Source organism: Podarcis muralis, chromosome 14 (genome assembly GCF_964188315.1).
Source record: "Podarcis muralis chromosome 14, rPodMur119.hap1.1, whole genome shotgun sequence".
Classification (NCBI taxonomy): Eukaryota; Metazoa; Chordata; class Lepidosauria; order Squamata; family Lacertidae; genus Podarcis; species Podarcis muralis.
Genome location: NC_135668.1, coordinates 42530829 through 42556750, shown reverse-complemented (window position 1 = coordinate 42556750; position 25922 = coordinate 42530829). Strand labels below are relative to the sequence as shown.

Below are 25922 nucleotides of genomic sequence, written 5' to 3'. Positions count from 1 at the left end.
CGGCTCTCAGGCTGTGAAAGGTCTCCCATCCTGGTGTAATGCTATGTATCGGGTGATGTGGTGTTACCGTTTGCCCTAAAATGTTGATGAGCTCTCATGAGGACATTTTGGGTGTGTGTTTTGTTGTTTTTTAAAAAATTGCAGACTGATGTGGAAATGTGGAGAACCAAACTCAAGGGTGGAAAAACGAGAAACTGAAAGAAACCGAAAACGGCAGATTCTCATATGATAACCAGTGTGGTGTAACAAAGGCCATGTTCACACCATTCATTTAAAGCGCTATGATGCCACTTTAAACAATCATGGCTTCCCCCAAATAATTCTGGAAGAAGGAGTTTGTGATGGTTGCTGAGAGTGGTTAGGAGACCCCTGTTCCCCTCACAGAGCCACAGTTTCCAGAGTGGTTTGACAAGCAATCCCTCTTCACAGGGAACTTGGGGAATTATAGCTTTGGGAGGGAAATAGGGAGTCTTTAGGGAAGAAATTAGCCTTTCTGTGTAGGGGTATGTGGATGGATGATTGTATATAAAAGTATGCAGCCACATTCAGAACTCTGAAGCGGGTAGCAAATAAAGTGCTTTGTTATACTTTAAACAACTCAGAAAGACCAGCTTATATCTATCTCCCTTGTTGAATTGCAAATTGTCGACTATGCCATTGGGTGGAAGTATTAAGTTGGCTGATGAGTAACTCTGCTCAGTTCTCCAGAAAATAAATATGTGGAAACTTAGTGCACATTTATTTATTTAGCCCCTGAAAATGACTTCTTGACAAACTGCTTGCATTTCAAAAATAAAAAGGGCATTGCAGTTTGAGTCTGCATTACCCTGCAGAGTAAATCCAACTGAAAACAGAATGTGTGTGTATACTAGGGTGGCCATATTCCCCCAAAGATTGGACCTGCTAGGATAAAAAAAAAAGCTACTGGGAAGTGTAGCACAACACTTTTGATGCAATGTCATTTAACCTCCCTACAAAAAGTTCAGAATGGATGCTCGTTAAATAGTTGACACCAGGTTTGGGATGAATGCGCCTTAAACAGGCCAGCTTGAAGTGCCCTGGAAATAATTGCATGCCCTCCAACATTTCTCCGATGAAAATAGGAATGCTCTATTCCATAATAATAATTTCACTATTTATTCCTCTCCCCCCCCCCCCCCCCGCATCTGACTCAGTTGCCCCAGCCACTCTGGGTGGCTTGCAGCATATATAAACATTAAACATTTTAAAACTTCCCTATACAGTACAGAGAAACCTTTAGATAGCTTTGGGGTCAGATAACTCCATACCCCCTTCCCCAACATTGATGAAAATAGGGACATCCTACCATACCCGCGACGGACGCGGGAGGCGCTGTGGGTTAAAGCCTCAGCGCCTAGGACTTGCCGATCGAAAGGTCGGCGGTTCGAATCCCCGTGGCGGGGTGCGCTCCCGCTGCTCGGTCCCAGCACCTGCCAACCTAGCAGTTCGAAAGCACCCCCGGGTGCAAGTAGATAAATAGGGACCGCTTACTAGCGGGAAGGTAAACAGCATTCCGTGTGCTGCACTGGCTCGCCAGATGCAGCTTGTCACACTGGCCACGTGACCCGGAAGTGTCTCCGGGCAGCGCTGGCCCCCGGCCTATAGAGTGAGATGGGCGCACAACCCTAGAGTCTGGCAAGACTGGCCCGTACGGGCAGGGGTACCTTTACCTTTACCTTACCATACCCGCTAACATTTATCTGATGGGAAAAGGGACGTCATAAGGAAAAGTGGAACATTCCAGGATCAAATCAGAAAGTGTGACAGCTTCTGTAAATCCGGGCCTGTCCCTGGAAAATAGGGACACTTGGAGGGTCTGCAATTGCATTAAACAGAGCGGGACTTGTACCTTTTCAAGGAATAGGGATGAGGGGCCCATATAACTCAGTGAAATGTGGGCTGAGGTTCTATACTTGCTTACATGCGTTCAAGGCCCACTGAGCTGCATGGGGTTTACTTCTGAGCAAAGGATTGTGCCATTCCTTACAGGTGTCACCTGTAAGTTGATAGAGCCGTTTCCATCCTCTGTTCATGAGGATGTGGTCACACTTAAGATGTAAAAAACAACAACACAATGACAATAAAATTATTAATTTATAAGAGATCATGTTTCACATTCCTCTGTGTTTTGATGTTTTCCTATTACATTAAGGCCCCACCCCTTCGTCCCTGAGGAGCCCAGGAGCGCCTTCACTTACATTTTGTATTTCAGCATAGCAGATTTTGCCACAGATCACTCGAATGAACCAAATTAGTTCATTTTGTAAAGGGACAAACGTGAACTGAAATTAGTTCCTTTTTGCACATCTTAAACCCGTTCCTTTTTAAAATTAACTTTCCGTGTTCTGACATGCACACAAGCGCAATCACAATCCAGAACTGGTCTAGGCAACCTTTGACCAGACCTGTTTGAGACTCTACCAATTTAGGAAGTTTAAAAACAACAACAGGGAGTATTGCAACCTTCCTTATGTGTGCCCCAGGCATCTGCTTAATGAAGGGTACAACTGAAAGTTATATTCTGCAAAACTGAAGGGAGGGGGGGGACTTTGTTAATCGATAAGCAAATACTGAAAGCCTCCATTCTGAGCAACCGCAGTTTAGAGACCTCTCTCTCTCTCTCTCTTTCTCATCACACAGTCTCCTAATCCTCCCTTCTGTCTCTTAAAATGAAAAGCTACAGGCAAGCCACAAATTGGAAGACTAATTAAGAACTTGAAGGAAGAATCGCTGTGTGTGCCTAATCTCGGAACTGGAGAAAAGTATAAGCAATTTAATAAACTATCTGGACTGATTTAAGCGCTCAGCACAGTATTCCATGGTTGTTCTGCTTCCTGGCATTCAAGCAGGACTGGAAATAGATGCAAAGGAGCAGCTTTTGACTGGAAGAATTGAGCTAGAAGACTGTGCTCACAAATCCGGTCTGGCAAGTGAGAAACGGAAGGTATTTTTTGCTGAGGGCTGCTGTGCCAGAGTCACAATGCAAAGGAAGCAAATTTGATGTTAATGAAGTGGTTATTTCGGTAGAGAGACCCTCAAGTCTTCTTTGTGGATGGTGTGCTACTCTTCAAATTTTTGTAGATTATCATCCCAGTCCAGGGAAGCTTAAGGGTTTGACACACAGTGACCTGACCCATGTCACCCAGGGAGCTTCAGGGATGAGATTTGAACCCTGCTCTCACGGGTCCTAGGTAGGCAAACTAGGGCCCGGGGGCCAGATCTGGCTCAATCGCCTTCTAAATCCAGCTTGCAGACAATCCGGGAATCGGCATGTTTTTACATGAGTAGAATGTGTCCTTTCATTTAAAGTGCATCTCTGGGTTATTCGTGGGGCATAGGAATTTGTTCATTTCCCCCCAAAAAAAATTAGTCCGGCCCCCACAAGGTCTGAGGGACAGTGGACTGGCCCCCTGCTGAAAATGTTTGCTGACCCCTCCAACACACTAACCAATACACTATGTTGGGGAGACAGTGTGAACCACCTGGCTCAATTGCATGAATGCAAAAATCCAGTTTTGAAAATGTAAGTAGTGGCCATGGTGGGGGCGGGTGTAGATGTCAGAATTTAACCCTTTCCAACTGTATCATGGTCCTGAAGAAAATGGCCCACCACTTGCTGCTATTGTCTATGCTGACTGGCAGCACCTACCTGGAGATGCCACGGACTGAACATAGGACCTTCTGCATGCAAAGCAGATGCTGTTATCACTGAGCTGCAACCCTTCCCCAAACAACAGAATATATATATATATTAGCTTATATATATATAAGCTAAGCTAATATATATATATTGCAAAGTAGATACCCATGGTAGAGACTCATACATCCAGCTAGGACAGTCCATCAGAAGAGAAATGTCTCCAGTTGTTTCTGGAAAGTATAGATAATGAACACCTGTCATAACTCGACAGGTGTGCTGTTCCACAGAACAGGGGCAGCCACACTGAAATGAATACATTGCTAGAGTGTATATTTTCTTCTGTTCCCAGGATGAGTCAAACATCCCATCTCAGTGTCTCCAAATTCTCTTGCTGTCTAATTTAATAGTCTGTAGCAGGAATGGGGAGACTGTGGTTTCTCTAGATGTTGTTTGGCTGATGGGCGCTGGAGTCCAAAAAGATTTGGAGGGAGGAACAGAGCTTCCCCAACCCTGGCCTTTTTCCCCCTTTTCTTTTCCCAGACTGAAAACACAAGATTCTCGAATGACTGAAATATATTATTATTTATTACAGTACTGCAAATGAAGGCAACGTGCTGTTTTTATTTCACCAACAGATATCTCTGGGCATCAGCTGAGAAGTCTCACTAAGATCAAATAGTGGCTTTTTCTAGCACCCCATGGAAATCAATATGTCATGTGTCTGGTTTCTTGACTTTATACTCTTGTCCTGTTATTCAACCTCTCAGATACCTTTCCTCCGGCTAACCCTTGACTCAAGGCATGCTAAAATCAATGAATGTGCTTGATGACACCCAAGGAAGATCACAAAAAACAAGGCTGCCCTTGTGGTTTTCTACTAGTTATATTTTATTGTTATATTTGTTCACGATTCCACCAGAAGGGGATTTCAGAAAACTTGTTTTGTTTTATGTCATTTTACTACCGATGTCCCATGCATGTGGAAAGGAGATTACTTGCATAAAGCTAAGCTAATGTAGAAAGATTTATTATTTATTATTATTATTTGAATATTTACCGGGAGGGAATTGAAAATATGGTCCAGGGCATTGAAACTCCATGAATGCTTTTTTGAACGTCATTTTTATTTGATTTTACAAATAAAAGTTTATAATAATCCAAATGCATATCTATATATAGATAGAGATTACCCCCTCCATGGGTCCTATTGTCAACATTTACAACTGCATATTATTCCATATTCTGTATTTTGCATCCAACCACATCACCCATAGTATTTGTTACATTACAAGTGAGATTAAAATCCTGCTAATGTTTTCATCGGCTTGTAGTGGTCTCTTAAATAGATTATGAATTTTTCCCATTCTTTTTAAAAAGTCTTTGTCCTCTTGGTTCCTGAGCTTGCCGGTCACCTTTGCCATTTTGGCACAGTCCATCAGCTTAGCTTGCCATTCCTTTCTGGTAGGGACAGGGGTGGCGGAAAGGGGGGCGGTGGGGGTGGTACGCCCCGGGTGTCACCACTGAGGGGGGTGACAAAATGCCAGACGGCACTCACCACGGGGCCTGCAGCGTCCCTGAGCCACACATCTTTCCTGGGAGAGCCACGGTGGCTTATGCGTGCAGGCTCTGCGCTGCTCCAAACAGTCCGCCCTCTGCCTCCCCCCAGCTGTAGGGCGGCTGAATGGGAGGAGGCAGGCAGACTCCTTGGAGGCCCCACAGAGCGCCCTGCCCCGGCTGGCCCCGCCCCATGAGTGGCTGGCCCCGCCCCTGGGCGCAAGGCATGTGTGCCACCCCAGGCGCCCAATTGGCTTGCTCTGCTGCTGGGTAGGGACTCTTTCTTCTTTCCAGTAACCCCATGAAGGCTAACAGAATCTCAAGGTGCATACAGTGGTACTGTGGGTTACAGACGCTTCAGGTTACAGACTCCACTAACCCAGAAATAGTACCTCGGGTTAAGAACTTTGCTTCAGGATGAGAACAGAAATGGCGCAGCAGCAGCGTGGCGGCAGCAGGAGGCCCCATTATCTAAAGTGGTACCTCAGGTTAAGAACAGTTTCAGGTTAAGAACGTGTTGGGAAACTGTGTACGTGCAGCTACTCACACAGAGGCAATTAAGGTTTGGCAGACAGCCAGAAGGCCATCTGAAGGAGTAAGTCTGCCTGGTGATAACAGAGGCATGGTTACAGCTCCCTGATTGGTCAAGCTCTCTCAAGGGAGTGATAATTAATGGCCTACTAACTGGAATGTGTTAGTTCAGTATTCAGAGGTTCAGAGTTCTGTGTGTCAGTGTAGAAGTTGTGAGTCGTGTCAGAGAGAGCTAGCAAAAGATCCGTGTTCTGTTCCTGTAAATAATCCACTGTATATAATAAACACCTAACTACAAGTTCCTGCTTCATCTATGCTGTCTGCAGCCAAGTCGCCAATTGCTTCCGTGGATTCTGCGTGTACTCTGCAAGGTCTGGCTAAGGTCCTGCAACTAGTCAGAAAGTTGCGAAACACCAATGGGTTTGCCAATAGAACGGACCTCTGGAACAAATTAAGTTCTTAACCCAAGGTACCACTGTACTTCGATGAGGGCATGAAATAGCAATTTACATGGTATTTCATAAGCAGTTTCAAAAGAAGTCAACTTTCTTCACATCCCTAGCAAGCGGTAAGCGCTATTGAGTTCAATAGTGCTTATTACTAGGAAACCACACACAGGCTGATTGCAGTTATGCTGGTCCTAATAAATTGTGTATTTTGCAATGGCCTGTTGTGCTTTGCTCGCTCACTCTCTGCCTGTCTGCATGAGTGTGATATACGAAGCACGATTGTGATGAGAGCTCCTGCAGTTCAAAATCTATCACTGGATCTAGCCAGCCTTGTGTTGCAATCAGTCTGCTGCCTGGAAGGCAAAATCCCTTTCAAATGCTTGCTGAGCCACAGCACGCCAGTCTCAGTTCTGTAGACCGAAATGTATCGATTTATGCAGAGGAAACCATTTTTCCTTGGCAGGACATATATGGGCTTGCTCTCCATCACTTTATCTAGTTTGGCTTCAAGTTCCTGATTGTGTGAATCATCGGAAGGTGCTTTGGAGCAGGGCAGACTGTTTATCCATCAAGCTCAGCGTGGTCTGCTCTGTTAACGGTTCTTTAGACCTGCAAGCAGTGGTGGCTGGTGTCCATTGAGATGGGTAATAATAAATAATAATTTTTTATTTATACCCCACCCTTCCCGGTTCAGAAAACCGGGCTCAGGGCGGCTAACAACAAATTTATAACACTTAATTGATGCAACAAAAAACCAGCATAAAATACAGTATAAAACACGATTAACAATAAATTCAGAATTCAAAAATCAATTTATGGGGAAAATCCACCCAATAAACATTAGATGATCACCAGGGCTAACTGGCTAAATTAGTCGTATTTGGGCCAGCAAGGAGGCCAGGGGAGAATTAGTTGTGGGATCTCAGAGCGGGTAATCTTCATAAAAAGGGGAGGGGGAGGGAAGGAAGGAAAGGGAATAAAAGATCAGGCTAAGTTCAAATTGAAAGCCAAGCGGAATAGCTCTGTCTTAGAGGCCCTGCGGAAGGAAGTTAAATCCTGCAGGGCCCTGGTCTCATGGGACAGAGCATTCCACCAGGTCAGAGCCATCACTGAGAAGGCCCTGGCCCTGGTGGAGGATCATCTGACTTCCTTAGGGCCCGGGACCTCTAAACTATGATTATTCATTGACCTTAAGGTCCTCTGTGGGGCATACCAGGAGAGGCAGCCCCATAAATACGAGGGCCCTAAGCAGAAGGCAAGGAGACTAACAGCATGTGAAGCCACAGCCAATGATGGGCAATGGTTGTCTGTAACAGCTGGGATAGCTCAGTTGGCAGAGCATGAGAGTCTCAATCTCAGGGCTGTGAGTTTGAGCTCCTCATTGGGCAAAAAGATTCCTCCATTGCAGGGGGTTGAACTAGATGACCCTTGACTTAAAATTTACAGCATGCTGTGAGCTGAAGGAGAACTATATGAAAATGATGTATCAGTGGTATTTAACACCTATAAAATTAGCAAAGCTGTATAGAACTGCTTCTAATGTATGTTGGAAATGTAAGGAGAAGGAAGGCACGTTATACCAGATGTGCTGGACATGCAAGATAATAAAAGCATTCTGGGAGATGATATATAATGAGTTGAAAAAAATGTTTAAAATAACATTTGTGAAGAAACCGGAGCCTTTTTTATTAGGAATTTTAGGTGCAGAGATACCAAAAGAGCAGAAATGACTATTTATGTATGCAGTGACAGCAGTGCGGATACTACCAGCCCAGAGATGGAAAGAAGATAAAGTCCTGACCAGAGGGGAATGGCTGATGAAGGTGATGGACTATGCTGAAATGGCAAAAATGACTGGGAAAATCAGAAACCAGGAAGGAACTTTATGGGAAGTTTATGGGAACTTAATGGGAAAAAATTCACAATGTACTTAAGAGAACACTGTAAACAACTGAAAACTTTGACAGGATTTGAGTAACGCTTGTAATGTACTAGAAACCAAGGTAAAAATGGATTATTTAGGAAAAATAGAGAAAATATGTGAAGCAGTGGAAAAAGATTGAAAATGGTAACCACGGAAGGGTAGAGGGGAGTCTAAGGATTCAGGGAATCCTAAATGAGGATGAGGATGTTTAACGTTTGAATTTAAATGTGCAATGTAAAACATAAAAATGGGCATGAATTTTCAGATTTTTTTAAAATTGCAAACAGAGGTGTAAATGGTGCAAACTAGAGATGGCAAAAAATAGAAACCAAGGACTCAGCTATACAGCTGCAAATATAGCATTTTAAGTGTGTTCTAAGTGCATTATACAAATGGGACACTAGATGGTGCTGATGAGCTAATGGCAAATTCCATATATATTTTAAAACGGGTGTTTTTTAAAAAAGGATTTTCACAGCGTTTTTAGTATCTGTGTAGATTCAGCCCAAAATTCATAGATTTATCCTAAAGACTCAATGAGGCTGAAAAAAAATGCTCACCCCACTTAAAGTAGACACCTTGAAACCAATGGCCATATTCACTTAGGTTCATCAATTCCAGCATGTCTACCCTGAGTAGAAAGTAATCAGAGTGGCACCGCGGGGCTTGTCAGCACCTTGGCGCAATTCTGTGCTGCAAAATTCCCCTTTCCTGTCTTACCTGACTCTCTCACTAATCACCCAGCTCCCATCTCCTGTATATAGAAGTCCCTTTGAACCAGACAAGCATTTCATCTTGAGAAGGGGTGTGGGTGGAATGCCTGATGCTCTGCTACCTTCCTTGCACTTGTGATTAGGCACTTGAGTTCTCTGTCTTCTGTGGGGGGCTTTTATTCCCAGGTCTGCGGTTTGATGATGAAGTTTTTTCTCTTTGCATAATTCAGAGGATCAGTCACTTTTGGTTTTGCTTTTGATGTTCCCCTGCAGGCTGAGCAGGGCTTCTTTTCCAAAGATAACACCGTTTCTGATAACCCTTTTAATGCGCATGTACACACATGCGCTCCCATGGGTCATGTCGCTATCATGCAGCCTCAAAATCCAAGAAAATGCAGTGGTTCGGTGTAGGCAATAATAAAGTATGCTTCCTCCAAGGAACTCAGGGTGGTGTATCCTTGTCTCCCTTTTTTGTCTTCACAACTATCCTGAGAGATGTTAGTTTAGTGTTTCCAAACTGCCTTTGGACTACAATTCCCATCATCCATGACCACTGGACCTGCTAGCTAGGGATGATGGGAGTTGTAGTCCAAAAACTGCTGGGGACCCAAGTTTGGGAAACACTGGTTTAGAGAAAAGGTGAGTGAGGGACAAACTGATATGTGTTTATAAAATTATGGCAGGCTCTCCAAGTGTCCCTATTTTCCAGGGATGTCCCTGATTTAGAGAAGCTGTTCCGGTTTATGATTTGATCCCAGAATGTCCCACTTTTCTTTACAATGTCCCTACTTTCATTGGAGAAATGTTGGAGGGTATGGAGTTATCCAACCCCCAAGCCGTCTGAAGGTATGGGGAGGTTTTAAAAAAAATGTTTAATGTTTTATTATGTTTTTTATATATGTTGGAAGCTGCCCAGAGTGGCTGGGGCAAGCTAGTAAAATGTGTGGGGTATAAATAGTAAAATTGCCATTATGTAATGGGACATCCCTATTTTCATGGGAGAAATGTCGGAGGGTATGTTATGGGTGGCATGGAGAAAGGTTTTGTCCCTTTCTCATAACTCTAGAATTTATGGGCAGCAAAAGAAGCTGAATATGGAAATATTTGTGAAAGCTTGGAGGAAGGGGGCAGCCTCATTTCGCCTGTTAGAGTCAGCGCTGTCAAATCAGCCCTAATGCTATAGGCTATAGGCTTGCCCCAGTAATCCCATTCCCTCTGTGCAACAAATAAAGATGTGATCCACCAGGATCCACTAAAGGAGCAGTGGTTCAAATCTGAGCAAATAAAAGTGATTCACAGCAAACAGAAACCGAACTCCCTCAGCTTAGCTGAGACCTCTAAGATTCTTAGCTCGGTGGCAGCCACCAGCTCAATTTGAAACCCAAATGCTGCTGCTAAACTGTTGTTTTGGTTCTTGCAGAGAAAACATTCTGGCTTTGCAGAAGATGATTTGACCTTCCTTGTGGTGTAACTGAATTTCTCAGGGATTCTGTCTTTCTGGTGTATCAGGGCGGTGAATCTCAGGAGAGCCGAAGCGTCGGTCTGTGACAACCAAACCAACAAAGAATATTGGGGCACCTTAAAGAACCACGTTATCAGAACCACCATGGTTAACTGCACAGGGTCACTCTCACCTGGTGAATTGAACATACAGAGAAGTGCAGGATGCAACTACTGGGGCCATTTATCTGAGCTTTGACCTTTAATTTATCACAAATATTTGTATACCACAATTTCATAACATCAAAGCAAACTACAGCTGTGATAAGACAATGGAAAAGACATAAAGATGAAAATAGATCACCAGCTGATTATAGAAATGTCACAGACTCACTGCCACCCCTTAATTTCATGGCCTTATGGCCTAACATTTTACAACTTTTAATCTGTCTCTCTACTTTTTGCAGGGTGTCAATCTTGCAATTTCATTGACAGATGCAAAAGACCCCTCTGCCTGTACATGCCTGTTCAACCACTGTCATATTTTCCCATTCCTGCAACCCAGTGACAAGAAGTCTATAATGAAACGGCTGTTCCATTTGCTTGTTAGGGCAGAGGATTAGGGTTGTTATAATGGGCTAATGGTCTTAGCACTGGCATTATCTGCCCTTTCCTCTATAAGCCATTTAAACTGGCGTACCTGGATTTAAGCCAATTTATTTTTCACAGGCAAGTCAACAGCACCACACTGGACTGCAAGCAAGTACTTAGGCTTAATCGGTTTTTGGAACAAGCTGTATGGGAAGATAGGAGAAGAAAGCTCCCTAGATTCTGTCAGGAATCAATCAATAGCTTTTAACGGCTCGTTGTCATTTTCTAAGTGGAAGTTGTTAAGTTTTTGTTGTTGGAAAATCTGTTGGGGGAAATTGGAGTTGGATTCAGAGTTTTTATAGGCAAGCTAAGGAACAGAGCTTTTATACTATCGGTGCGCCATTGGCACACATAAGAGGTTGGGAAAACATTGTCTGTTGATCAAAACTTTGGCTCTCTTGCGTCACAAGAACCCTATTGCACCAGGCCAATAGCCCATGTAGTCCAGCATCCTTTACTCACAATGACCGATCAGATACCCATGGGAAGTCCGCAAGGAAGTCCTCAATGCAACAACACTCCACCTGCCTCAGATTGCCAGCAACTGGCATTCAGAGACATATTGCCTCTCATAGCGGAAGTAGGACAGCCATTGTGGCTCGTGGCCATTGATACGCAGTATTATCTGATGAATAGCCAAGAAAGACATGGTAAAAGGGGTTCCGAATGGAGAAAATTCTGGTGCATATCCTATGCAGGAAACCTGTGGTATAAAAGAGTGTCTTCCTAAGAGCTGTTCGATAGTGGAACCGTCTCCCTTGGGAGGTTGTGGACTGTCCTTCCTTGGAGGTTTTTAACCCGTTGAAAGGTTTGTACGTAAAGCATTTTAAACTCACTAAAGGTGTGGTCTCTTTCTCTGCTAAGGGAAGTGGGTAGCTTTGGAAGAAACTTGGAAGGGGACATTTTAAAGGTCTGACAGCCTATATTTCCATGCTTTGCTGCATGTTTTGTTATTCTAAATCTCTGCTGGGGCTCTCTCACTGATGTTTACTCCCCCCCAAAAAAATACGGGTGCCGGCTCCTGGGGACGGAAGTACTCCCCCCCAAAAAAAGTTTTTAAGCACTGTCCCCTCAACATCGTTTGGGACTCAAGTCACAGCAAGACAAGATGTGAGACCACACCTTGGCTGGCACATACATAACATTCCTGGATATGCCAACGTTTACTGCCCAGATCTCAGGTGTCCTTTTGTATCCCTCAAAGCTGTTTCATTGTTTGGCTGGTGCATTCTGCCAAATATTTTGCAATTGAGTTTAGCACTGCAGGTGCTGTATGCTTAATCTCTGTGCGTTTCATGAAGGTTAGCATTCCGTTGACTGTGAAAGAAATTGTCCGCCGCAGCTTGCAAAGGCAGAGGCACACCAGACACGATGGAAATAGCACAGAGATCTCAGACCTCATTTTCAGGAGCAAAAGCTGGATGAACCCTGACTGATATTATTTGTGATCTGTTGGCAGGCCACGATAAAACCAAGGTGGTTGCGTTTGCAATAGCGGCTCCCAAAAAATTCCTGTGATTTTCTAAAGACTTCCACCGTGGACTGCAAAGAGGACCATCCACAATATAGTATATTGATGTTGTTGTTAATTTCAGTTTCTCTTGACAGTTATCACTGCCATATATTATTAGTGTGATTATTATAGTGATATATATATTTTGTCCCAGCTTCCCTCGTGTTTTTCTTTGCAGGAATTCAGATTTCCAACCCATTTGTGATTGTAGATGCTTGTTCTATGCACATGTGTTGTTAGGGCCATTATGTCACAGATAAGTATAATCGCTCAATTCACCACAGTGGCATTTGAAGAAAAGCGTTGGCTTTGGGAGTTTTCGATGAAAGTGTCTCTAAAATTAATTGCAGGCTGCAAGAATGAAAATGTTCAAAGTGCCCTTTTGCGCTTTTGTTTTGTTTTTTAGCAGCTGCATTGTATATATATGGAAGTGAAAGGATTTTTTTTTTTTAAGATTGTTATTCCAGTCAGGTCTGCAAAGAGATTTTCACAATTCTGCAGGAAATGGAAGATCTGGGTTCGCCTATTTTAACAGGGTCCAGAAAGGATGAGCTCATCTAGGTCTTTCCCCAAAGATCTTTAGACTTAACAGCCATCATGACTGGAGATCAGATGTTTAAGTGGTTCCAGTCTGGTGTGTAGGAAGAGAAGCTGATCAATATAACTGCCTAAGACTGGGATGAGGTATCCTGTGACAGTAAATTGGCCGAGGGACAGACAAAAATATATTTATTCATCACATTTATGTCTCACCTTCCATCTACACTGGTACCTCGGGTTACATATGCTTCAGGTTACATACGCTTCAGGTTACAGACTCTGCTAACCCAGAAATAGTGCTTCAGATTAAGAACTTTGCTTCAGGATGAGAACAGAAATCGTGTGGTGGCAGCAGGAGGCCCCATTAGCTAAAGTGGTGCTTCAGGTTAAGAACAGTTTCAGGTTAAGAACGGACCTCTGGAACGAATTAAGTACTTAACCCAAGGTACCACAGTATTTGTTCAAGGTGGAACTCGGTGTTCTCCATCTCCTCATTTATTTCATTTTCTCTTCATTTCATTTCGCTTCACTTCACTTTTAGTTTGTATACCGCCTTTTTTATATCACAATACCCAAGGCTTTTACAAGCTGAAGAAACAACAGAGATCACACACACCTTACAACAATCGGATGCAATACAAAAATGTCATAATAAAAAACACACGTAACTTTAAAATAAACAGCTTCTGTCAAATAAAGTACTGCTCAATAATCCACGAGAATATAATAGTACACTAAAAAAATAAATATCAGCAAATAATAAACAGAAATTCACTCTTAACAATTACAATAAATAATTTCTAAAATATGATCGATAAAAATAGCAGCAATTCACAGTGCATAAAACAACACAGTGCAAATTGAGAAGCAAAGATGCACAACTTATAAAATTATTTTTTAAAAAAATTCCCTGAACTCTTCTTCTCTCTTCCCAGCTGCTTCTGACTGCTCTTCTCCCTGTCATGGTCTGGGAAATGCTACTGGAGGTGGAAGAAGCCATTGCCTGGCGGCCAGCACAATGCCTCTCTTCCCATCGCCTTCCCCTCACCTTCATTGCTCTGTCCACTTTTTCCTCTGACCCTGCCCACCTTGGGCATATGAGCTTTGGAGGTTTGACCAAAAACTAATGTTGTCATCAGTCTGAAAAAGGTTTGTCATTCCTACTACAACTTATAAACTTATCTCCCTTTTGGACTACTGCAACACACTCTACGTGGACCTACCTTTGAAGGTGACCCGGAAACTACAACTAATCCAGAATGCGGCAGCTAGACTGGTGACTGGGAGAGGCTGCCGAGACCATATAACACCAGTCCTGAAAGACCTACACTAGCTCCCAGTACGTTTCCGAGCACAATTCAAAGTGTTGGTGCTGACCTTTAAAGCCCTAAACGGCCTCGGCCCAGTATACCTGAAGGAGCGTCTCCACCCCCATCGTTTAGCCCAGACACTGAGGTCCAGCGCCGAGGTGAGAAGTGAGATTACAGGGAACCAGGCAGAGGGCCTTTTCGGTAGTGGCACCTGCCGTGTGGAACACCCTCCCATCAGATGTCAAGGAAATAAATAACTACCTGACGTTTAGAAGACATCTGAAGGCAGCCCTGCTTAGGGAAGTTTTTAATGACTGATGTTTGAATGTATTTTTAATCTTTTGTTGGAAGCCTCCCAGAGTGGCTGGGGAGACCCAGACGGATGGGTGAGGGTATAAATAAATTATTATTATTATTATTATTATTATTATTATTATTATTATTATTTATCTTGTGGTGCTTACACGCAGAGAGAGAAAGGGAGAGAGAATATGCATTGCAATTTGTTTACTTTTCTATTCCTTCTAGGGAGGGAGAGATGAGAAATGCTTTTGGTTTCACTGATCTTCTCACAATAACCCTGATATCAAAAAGGCTGCTGCATTTCATCCCAGAAACATTTCTGCGGCAGCCTGCCATCCGCTGAACCAAGGATGTTTTGTGTTTCTTCCCCCGCTCCCTTCAATCTTTTAATAAAGAACCAAAGTTTAAAACACTTGAAAAAATAAAAAAGAACCTTCACAGAGAGTGCTGTGGGAATTAAATGAATGCTTTTATGAAGGCAGTGGATTAAAATAAACCCAATCTGTCTAGAAAAGGTTTAAATTAATATGTATGCATTGGCTCAGAACCAAAGACATGGCAAGTTCCTATATTCTTGGAAATTTAAGCTGCTCACACAATCCACACTGAATACTCTTTATTCAAGACTTTTCAAGGACACGGTTCAAATGAGCTGAAATACCTCCAGCACATCACGCCAAGCCTGAAGCGAAACCAAACAAAATTAACTTGTTGCGTAGCAGGTTCAAGTTGCATCATTCAGTTGGTCAAAACACCAATACAGGTAAACTCATATACTTAGCGTTAAAGAATATATAACAGGGTTCTCTAAATACAGTGTTAATGAATGGCACACATCCCAACCCACTAAAAAAATAAAAATAGATTTTCAGATTTAGCCAAATTTGGGGGGGGGGGGGGAGAGAGTGAGAGTTTACAGGCTGGAGTGTCACAAACTTTCAACAGCCTTGTGTGGGGCGTGATAGAATGTATTCACAGGGAAGAAGGTCTTAGCATTTCCAGGTTGGGCTGGAAGAGAACCCTGGCTTGTAGCTAATCCTAGTAAAGGTAAATGGTAAAGGGATCCCTGACCATTAGGTCCAGTCGCGGACGACTCTGGGGTTGTGACGCTCATCTCGCTTTACTGGCCGAGGGAACCGACTTTCGTCTGCAGACAGTTTTTCCGGGTCATGTGGCCAGCATGACTAAACCGCTTCTGGCGAAACCAGAGCAGCGCATGGAAATGCCGTTTTCCTTCCCGCTGGAGCGGTACCTATTTATCTACTTGTACTCTGACATGCTTTCAAACTGCTAGGTTGGCAGGAGCAGGGACCGAGCATCGGGAGCTCACCCCGTCGCGGGGATTCGAACTGCCGATCTTCTGATTGGCAAGTCCTAGGCTCTGTGGTTTAGACCAGAGCGCCACCCGCGTCCAGTCAATCCTAGTAGACCTGTTCAAATTAATGGGCATGCCTAGCCTAACTTAGGTTTATCCCAGTGGTTTCACTCTAATTTCAGCCCCCTACTTGAAACCCTGGAGAGCTGCTGACCATAGGCACCAACTCTAAGAGACCCAGACCACTTTGCCCACCAAATTGACAGTTCCAAGCTGCCCCAGCCTCCTCCTCCACTGTGTGAAAGAACAGGTAAGACGCCAATAGCCCAACCACCTCCCATTCTCCTGGGGCGCCTCCCCTCCCTTCCGATGGCCTTGGCCCTGCTCAGCACCTTTAACAAACTACAGTTCCCAGAATTCTTTGGGGGGAAGCCATGACTGTTTAAAGTGGTATAATGCTGCTTTAGATCTATAGCACAGGTGGAACCTAGGTCAGACGCCACCTAACAGAAAGCTAGGTTAGGGGTTTGTGCGGCTGGAGCACACTACAAGACACACAGAGATTGTTCCTCCCCCACTCCTCTCCCTTCACTCCTCAGAATCTGCTGTCTGAGGCAGCTACCTCACTTTACCTTATGGTAGCGCCGGCTCTGATCCCAATTCCACACAGATCAAAAGTCTAGATTTGGTGCATATGTTGTATGGCGGTGTTATTGTAACCCACCCTGGCACCTTATGCTGGCTAAGAAATCCTACAATAAATAAATAAATAAATAAAACAGAAGCAAATCTATGTTGTCCAATAGCTTTCTAATCCCTTTCTCGCTTTGCAGAACCATAGATGATAGGCACTAAAGTGTCTGCTTCCCATCCAGGTTTCTTTGGTTGTTCATTTTGTTTTGTCTTCCTGCTCATCAGACTTTGTTCAAACTCTGGCCATGTAATGACCATATGGAACTAAGGTCAACCTACAAAGGATGTAGCTCATGGCACTCAAGCCAAAAGCTTTGGGAGGGCACAGGAGAACACCATCTCTCTGAGGATGTGGGTTTGAATTCCACCACTGTAGGAAGCCACTGTTCAGGGGAAGAACTGCATCTTACCAGATTCAATCTCTGATATCGCTAGAAAGGGCTGGGAACGTCCCCTGCCTGAAATGCCAAAGAGCTACTTCTAGTCTGTGGTGACCAGGCCTAGGATATGTAGTCCCTTCCAGATGTTGGCAAACTTGGGAGACCAGGGTTCAAATCCCTACTCAGCCATAAAGCTCACTGGGCGACGGTGAGCCAGTCAGTGCCTCTCGGTCTAATCAACCTCACAGGGTTGTTGTGAGGATTAAATTCGGAATGGGGAGAACCATGTACACCACCTCGAGTTCCTTGGAGTAAAAGAGGATAATAATAATAATAATAATAATAATAATAATAATAATAATAATAAAAAATGCAACCCATCTGACTGGACTGCCCCAACCACTCTGGTCAGCTTCCAACAAATTATAAAACCACCATAAAACATCAAGCAGATGTCTTCTAGAAGTCAGATAGTTGTTTCTTTCCTTGACATCTGATGGGAGGGTGTTCCACTATTGAGAAGGCCCTCTGCCTGGTTCCCTGGAACCTCACTTCTTGCAGTGAGGGAACCGCCAGAAGTCTCTTGGAGCTGGACCTCAGTGTCTGGGCTGAGTGATGGAGGTGGACACGCTCCTTCAGGTATACAAATGCAATGAAACAAACCAACCAAATGAGTGAATGAAATCCCTGATCCTTGACAGCCCCTTTCTGTGGCTGATGAGAGTTGCAGTCCAACAACATTTGGAGTGCGCCATGTTGGCTCCTCCTGCTGCAGACCCTACTGAGCTAGATGCATAAGGTGAATGTTCCTCTCTTCTTCCTATCAGCGGACTGTCATCAGTCCCTGCGGCTAACTGGTCTAAGAATGGGAACAAGGCTGCAATATTCTCATCCCTACCTGGCTGAAACAGAGACCAAATGCAGCAGAGGCTGCCCAGATTCGCTGGGCTGTCCCCGTGCGCTTTTGACCCGGTTCTGGGTCACCTCCTCCCCGGCACCCGCAGGCCGGACGGAGATGACCAGGCGCCTGTGGAAGTTCTGCCCGAGCAAGATGTAGATGAAAGGGTTCAGGCAGCTGTTGGCGTAGCCCAGGCTGATGGCCACGTTGTAGGCATAGTAGAAAGCGAGGGTGGGTTGGGGCACGGCCAGCTGGACCAACTGCAGGACGTGGAAAGGGGCCCAGCAGACAAAGAAGGCCAGGCAGATGGCGATGGCGACCCGAGTCACCTTCTTGGCGCGGAGCCTGGTGCACCTCTGCCCGGTCAGGGCTTGCGAGGAGCTTGCCATCCTCAGCAGGATCCTTCTGTAGGCCACGGTGATGAGGGCGAAAGGGATGGCGAAAGCCAGGAAGAACTGGTAGAGGGTGTACCAGTAGACGTCCCGCTGAGGGTCTGGCAGGCAGATCCCGCAGCCCAGCAAGCCTCCGCCCAAGGGAATGAGCCTTGCGTACATCCACACGGGAGTGATGCTGAGGAAGGAAAGAGCCCAAAGGATGCAGATGGCCGAGATGGCTACGGGGGGCTTCCGGAAGCGTGTGGAAGTGAAGGGGTAGACCGTGGCCAGGTAGCGGTCGATGGACATGGCGGTGAGGATGTAGGTGCTGGTGAACTGGCTGTTGGCGTCCAAGGCAGTGATGATGGTGCACATGGTTTCTCCAAAGTGCCAAGCACCGTTGCCGAGCAGCTGGTGGATGAGGAACGGCATGCCCAGGAGGAAGAGGAGGTCCACCATGGATAGGTTGATGATGAAGATGTCCGGGACGCTGCTGGTGGGGCTGGGTTTCTTGAAGACGGCGCAGATCACCATGCTGTTGCCGACGATGCCCAGCAAGCAGATGATGCCAAACAGGGTGGGCATGATGAAGGTAGAATATCTTGCAGGGCTGAGGTCGCCTTCCAATGGGGGAGCGGGGAAGGAGAGGAAAGACAGAATAACTTCAAATGATGCTCACATGGCTGTCCACAAAGGCTATCAATGGAGGCTAACCCTTCACTGTTAGAGGCTGACTACCACTTGCTGGGGAAGCACATGCAAGGAGAGGGCTGGTGCACTCAGGTCCTGTTTGCCGGTTGCCCACACGTCCCTGGTTGGCCACTGGGACAACAGGATGCTGTTCAAGATGGGCCATTGGCTTGATCCAGCAGTCTCTTCTTACATTGTAGCATTATTTTTTAATTTTATATCCCACCCTTCTTCCCAAAGGAGCCCAGAACGGCAAGCATGTCAATAATAAAACAATACAGCTGCATGCTTCTAGAGACAGTGAAAACCTTCTTTTTAAAAATAATGATAATCAACCTATTCCTCTTTTTTTTTTTAGGCAAAACATTCATTTTATTACTGAAATTTTGTCCAGCAATGACAATTTTAACTTGTCCCATCTTGACATATCTTTTTAAATTTCAACCCATGTTTTGACATAATTATTTTGGAACAATGTACTGTTCATATTTGTCATACTAATACCCAAGAACTTAACTTTAACAGTATTTAATAGATAGTGATTCAAGCAACGGGTGTCAGCTTACATCACAATCTTATATTAAGTTTATATTGAGCTTATCTGGTGCACAGAGGACATTTCAGTTGTTGAAGAGGATTATAAGACCATGTCCACCATGGGCACCTTTGGGAATTCCTACAAATTCTTCATGAAGTTCACTATGCCCACCCTGTGGATTATTATTGATAATCAACCTATTCCTACAAAACAATGTCAAGGTTGTCCAGAACAGCATCTTTCAGACCATAGAATGTCTGAGTGAACAGGGATGTTTCAAAATTGCACCTGAAAGCTGTTAATGAGAGAGACAGGTGCACCTCACATGGGAGGGCATTCCACAAATGGAATGTCAAGGGACACCTGGGCACACATACCCCACCCACAGTGGCAGCCCCACCAATAGGGCCTCCCCTGCTGATCTCAGGGCTCAAGGTGGTTGATCCAAAGGGAGATGCTCTTGTGGTATCAAACAGCTTATGACATACATTTTTTGTGGACTGGGGTCCACTTGGTCAGATGCACAAAGTGTTATCCTCTAGCTTCATTCTGCCTTGTCCCCTCTATGAATAAAGGACTATTGCAATTAAGGACTATTGCAGGGATGGAGGGGTGGATGTCCTGGACTCCAACTTCTGTCCTCAGCCATACTATCAGCCATACTGTTTGGGGCTGATGGGAGCTGGAGTCCAATGACATGTGAAGGACTACAGGTTTCTCCATCCCTGGTTTACAACAAGCTCCCAGCAAAACAATGTTTTCAAAAGTTGATAAGCACCTTATTGCAGGGAATTTCTTATTTTTGGCCAATAGAATGAAAAAGTATCCAATGTCCCATAAGCCCTCCAGATGTTTTTCTGAGTGATGTCCGTCAGCCCCAGCCAGCACAGACAGGGAGGATGGGAGTGATATCCTGGCAACATCTGGAGAGCTGCAGGTTCTCCACCCCTGCTAATATCACCTGCCTCCTCTATTGAGCTTTTCTTTGGACATATCTGGTTTGCAGAGCTCACTGCACTCATTTGCAGTTACGCTAATGTTGCAAAATGTGACTGGAGAGAAGCATCAGAAGGACTCAGAAGGGTCTATATGTGCTTTTTCCATGGAAAAGACTTTGGAATAGACACATAGCACTTCCTCGTTGCCTCTTATTTACCAAAGCGTTTGGAAGAAAACAGCACCGTTTATGTTTGTTACAGCAAGAGAAAGATATGTCTCGTGGACATATCAGACCATAACAGTGGTATAAATGCATGCAGAAGCCTCCAAATTAAAAGAGCTCTGCACACCTAACTCTACATGTTCCTATGCCACACAGTTCCAGAGCTGTGGTTCCCTATATAAATACATACACTAGTTCCTGCACATAGACACACATAATGTTTAATGTGCAGCTATCACCTGCCCCAATTCCTTTTGCAATAAATCTAATGCACACAGATGTTGGTGGGTCTGACATGGAAAGAGATTCAGCTGAGAATTCATATAAAGGTCCCATAGAAAAGAATCCCTTCCTCTTGTCTCAAAATACTACGGCTCCCTCCTCTTGACTTACCGTTGTGGGAAAAGTTTTGTCCTGTCTTGGAGATATTTGGAGCGCTGTCATTCATGCTCACGGTGTGATTCACGTGGAAATCCATCCTTCAGGGAAGGGAAACGGGATCCCATCAGCGGTCGGAAGATGCCATGCTTTCATTGCTGTTTCATACGGAAGAATGACAGGAGGGAGGCTGGATCCCCAGGAGAGCCTGTAAAACCAACAATTCTCCAAGCGATTCCTTTTGTGCAGCTGGAAGCAGCAGTTTCCCTTGCGGAGTGGATGCGTTGTAAAGCGACTGCAAAGGCAGGAAGCGGTGGCGAAAGCAGACTTTGCTTGCTCTCTGCTCCACCCTCAGGACAAAACTGACACCAGAGTAGAAAGAAACAGAGTCTAGAATATCGTCACCTTTGCAGCATGCAGATGAAAAGGGGGATCATGGAAGTAGGAGAAATTTGCAGGTTCATTCCCTCTCCTATGGCATTTAAAGCTATATTTACATAGTGACGTTGGCATCAGAGAGGTGGGGAAATGTCTTCGACCAACCTGTATGGCTTTGTCTTGGTTTCCCACCCTTGCAACTAGGTTTGGAAACCAAGCCTGATGAGGAACGGTTGAGAGAGATGAGCATGTTTTCTCCTGGAGAAGAGAAGAATGAGAGGTGATAAAATAGCCATCTTCAAATATCTGAAGGGTTGTCACATGGAAGCTGGAGCAAACCAATGACTTCAAATAACAATGAAGGAAATTCCGATGAAATGTTAGGAAGAACCTTCTGACCGTGAGAGCTGTTTGACAGTGGAGCAGACTGCCTTTGGAGCGTGGTGGTTTTTAAAGAGAGGCTGGATGGCCATCTCTCAGGGATTCTTTAGCTGTGATTTCTGCATTGCAGGGGGTTGGACTAGAAATACCCTTGGAGATCCCTTCCGGCCCTACAATTCTATTACTCTAGCCTCCGGAAGACCTATTCATGAAGCTCTCAACTGTGCATGCACGATTATCTGCACATGTGCAATGCCATTTGAAATCTCCATTTAAGCATGAAGCAAACATGACTTAAATTTTCTAGTTGTCTGGTTTGAGAGAGAAAAACCACTCTTCCTGGTGAGGTAATGGGTCATTAAGGTAACAAAGGATGAGGCTTGGTGGCAGAAGACACAGGGGTGACCCCCTCCCTCAACTCACTGGTAGCTAGAAAGACAAAGGTCAGAGCTGTGTGTGTGCAAGCTAGAAGCTCGGGGAAGAAGCAGGCTGAAGCCTGTGATGGACAGACATGCCTGATTTCTGCTCACATCCAAGGCTGTGGCTATGGGAGAAGCAAGAGCCCTTTGTAGGTACTCAGGTTGTACATCTGTTTAAATAAACCATATATCATGAAGACACCACAGTCTCCGCTGCCTCTCATTCCAAAGGAAACACAAACCCTCAACTGCTGGAATCTTGCACCATTTGGAGGTTGGGGTGTGTGCAACCATATTACTTCTTCTTTGGCGATCACTCCTAGCCGAGTAAGATTGTTTTCCATGAACACGGTTTTAACAGTGAATCCGTAAGTGGCTGTGGAGGCCAATTCTGGATCCACACATCCTTCCACAGTGGGGACATAGGTTTCCAAATGGGAGTTGATCACGGTGAGGGTTTGCCTTCCTCTTAGCACATTTCGTCCTGAGTTCAAGTGTCTTCAAAGCCCACGACACCTTCGGTCAAGGCTGGTCTCCAACTGGAGTGCTCGCAGGCCAGTGTTTCCCAATTGTTGGTGTTCACACTACATTTTTAAAGATTTGCCTTGAGAGAGTCTTTGAACCTCTTTTGTTGACCACCAGCATTACACTTTCCATTTTTAAGTTGGGAATAGAGTAGTTGCTTTGGAAGACGATAATCGGGCATCAACGCAACATGACCAGTCCAACGAAGTTGATGTTAAAGAATCATGGCTTTGACACCATATTAAATATGGAGTCTTCCCTGCCACACTTCGAACACAACTAGGCTGCAGCCCCTAATGGTCAGGGGCCCCTCTACCTTTAAGGACAGTAATTGAGGGAGAGTTCTGTTGGACTCCATGGGGCTTCCTTGTATAGGGTTGGATGGGCGTTGGCAGTTTTTATTTATTCAAGTGCAAGCTCTGTCACCCCAAAGACAAGCACTATCTTCAGTCGTCTCTAAGTGCCCATCTATATTGAGCTTTGGTCAGGCCAAAATGTCCTTGAATTTCATCAAGTAGCTAATGGAACAATTGATAGATGGCTGATTAGCGCTAGTCACCAACTAATCTCTTCGCTCTTGTGATGACTGCAGTATCAAACTTTTGAGATGCCGACTGCTGGTTTCGTAATTAGAAATGTTTCCCATTTCTTGCCAACGAGGAAGCCTGTTTGTAATTTATTTTAAAGACTCTTAGGGCAAAAAAAAAAAAAAAAAAGTATGAAACCCTCCCAGGCAGCTTATCTATAAAAAAAACCCCAAGACATAAAAACAAAATATCCCATTCTGTTATTTAAAAACAGCAGTCCCAATGGCGGTTCACAATGTAGCAAGCAACACACACGCAAACTCAGTTGACACAATCTAGAAGAAATAGCAACTGTTGAAGCTCAACATCTCAGCATTTCAAAGCCCATTCCCTAATACTCTGTTGCATTGTGTATTTGCAGAGGCTTTCTTGTTAAATGCATTCACTCCTGAGTCCAGAAAGCAACCAATACTGCTTTGCATATTAAACAAAATGCTTGATAATTATCTTGATACCAGTTGAAGGAAAAACAAAACAGTCAGATAATGCGGGGGGGGGGGGGGGGAGAAAGCACTAGCCCCCACTGACTCCTTTCATCTTAAGACATTTCCTTGCCTGCAAGCCTCCTGAGGTGCTTTTTAAAATAAGAAGAGGCTGTTTCAAAAGCACAGACCCTTCTTTGCCCTTCGAATCTTTAAGAGTTGGTTTATTTTGTTGTTCAGAGAATAACCCTCTCCGCGGAATTTCTACCATTAGAATTAACATATGGATGGAAAAGGGAAGAGGGAAAACAGATTCTCCCTCGTCTTTCGCTTGGAAAATTACAAAGCCACTCAAGTCCTGGTTAATTTAGTTCCTTGACAAAGGAGGAAAGCAATTAGGCTTTATCAATATTTCCATTACACGTTCCCGAGTCTGTTTCCTCAGGCAGACTTTTCTTTCTTTCCTTCTCTCTCTCTGTTTAATGCAGGGATGGGGAACATTTGGTCCTCCAGATATGGCTGAGCTGCTGCTCCCAACAGCTCAGCAACCAGGACCAAGGATGCAATTCAGCTACATGTGGAAGGCCAAAGGCTCTCCACTCCTGACTCAGGGCTTCAAAGTACAGCTGCTGAAAACCAGCCAGCTGCTCTAAAGCGGGATGTTGGAAGTCTCATCTCTGGCCTCATTTGTACAGTGTAGTTGAGAGGGAACCTGAGGGTCATCTAGTCCAACCCGCTGCAACGCAGGAAATCCGCCCACAGCATGCCATGCTACTGTAATTGTGTTTTATAAGTTGCTGCTTTTTTAGGTTACAGCTGCCCCAAGAGGGCTTTTTTTTTTTACCTTGAAAAGTGGTCTCAACATATTTTTAATGAAGCAATTTATCTGCTCTGTTTGTTGCTGCTATGAAATTGGATTTTTTATGCATGCTGTGTGTGTGCACGCACACATGGCTCTGGCTTCGTAATTTAAGTTACTTGCATGATTGTTTACAAATTGATTTTAGCCTGCCAACCCAGTGGAGGCTGGTCCATAAGGGCAAATGGGGCAGTGCCCTATCGACCTCAGTCTGCCCTCGGGCAGCCCCCACCTGCCTGTCTACTGATAGCTGGTCTAGTGGGCGACCTTTGCTGTCAGCACCCCCCTCCTTAATCTTAGTGTTGCCCTTGTAGAACTGAGCAGGGATGAGGATGGGGGCATAACTAGAATGAGTTGGCCCTGCCTCTCACTGGCTCCTGCAGTGCCTAGTGTTGGCTTCCTTGCCACCTGCCCTAACAGTCCCAAAGGGTACGAGCCACCATGGTGCTGACCACTTTGGTTTTGCCTTCGGGAAAGGAAAAGGATGCAGATTATTAAACAAATAGAAGGCAAAAGACAAGATAAACCCTGGAAGAGACTCTGGCTAGGGATAATCCGCCCACCCCTGTGGAAGGATGGGTTGATTATCTGGAACTCACTGTGGTCTAAACCACAGAACCTAGGGCTTGCCGATCGGAAGGTTGGCGGTTCGAATCCCCGCGACAGGGTGAGCTCCCGTTGCTTGGTCCCAGCTCCTGCCAATCTAGCCGTTCGAAAGCACATCAAAGTGCAAGTAGATAAATAGGTACCGCTCCAGCGGGAAGGTAAATGGCGTTTCCGTGCGCTGTTCTGGTTTCACCAGAAGCGGCTTAGTCATGCTGGCCACATGACCTGGTAAAACTGTCTGCGGACAACATCTGCTCCCTCGGCCAGTTAAGCGAGATGAGCACCACAACCCCAAAATTGTTCGTGACTGGACTTAACTGTCAGGGGTCCTTTACCTTTTTAGCAACCAAGATGGAGAATTCATCCCAAGCAAGGGAGCGCAATTCTGCTTTCTACATTTGAATGTAAGGACGGGGGGTTGTTCTCCAATGTCATTCATTTCCAGTCCAGGGGTAATTTGAAGCACATATAAACACACAAAAGCTGTCCTATGCTAGATCAGGCCACTGGGCCATTGGTACTGTTTGGATTGGCGGCTTTGCCATGTCCCAGTTAAGAGGCTTTTTGCAGTCCACCTGGACTTTTTAAATTGGATTGGTGAGCCTCTACATGCAAAAGCTAAAGGCTATGCTCTTGTCACTAAGCCGTGGAACCTCCCAAGGCCTCTTTTGGGGACAGAAGCAGTTCCAGTGGGATCAGCATTCCTCCTGCGGTTCCTAATGAGGCAG

The 25922-nt window shown here is 44.9% G+C and overlaps 1 protein-coding gene across 1 annotated transcript; it reads right to left on the bottom strand.

Moving 5' to 3' along the window:
* Nucleotides 1-15985: 15985 nt before the first annotated feature.
* Nucleotides 15986-23542, bottom strand: LOC114584518 (melanin-concentrating hormone receptor 1-like). Its single transcript, XM_028706444.2, has 2 exons — nt 21033-23542; nt 15986-18869 (listed from the first exon to the last, which is right to left on the bottom strand). Exons 1-2 carry the CDS (start codon nt 21115-21117, stop codon nt 17872-17874), a joined length of 1083 nt encoding a protein of 360 aa, XP_028562277.2. The 5' UTR covers nt 21118-23542; the 3' UTR covers nt 15986-17871.
* Nucleotides 23543-25922: the final 2380 nt, after the last annotated feature.

What these genes read in the sequence shown, in the direction of transcription:
- LOC114584518 (XM_028706444.2), bottom strand. Translation starts at nt 21,117, where the DNA reads ATGGATTTCCACGTGAATCACACCGTGAGCATGAATGACAGCGCTCCA. An exon ending in ACAAAACTTTTCCCACAACG is followed by an intron (nt 18,870 to 21,032) that starts GTAAGTCAAGAG and finishes CCCCATTGGAAG; the next exon opens with GCGACCTCAGCCCTGCAAGA.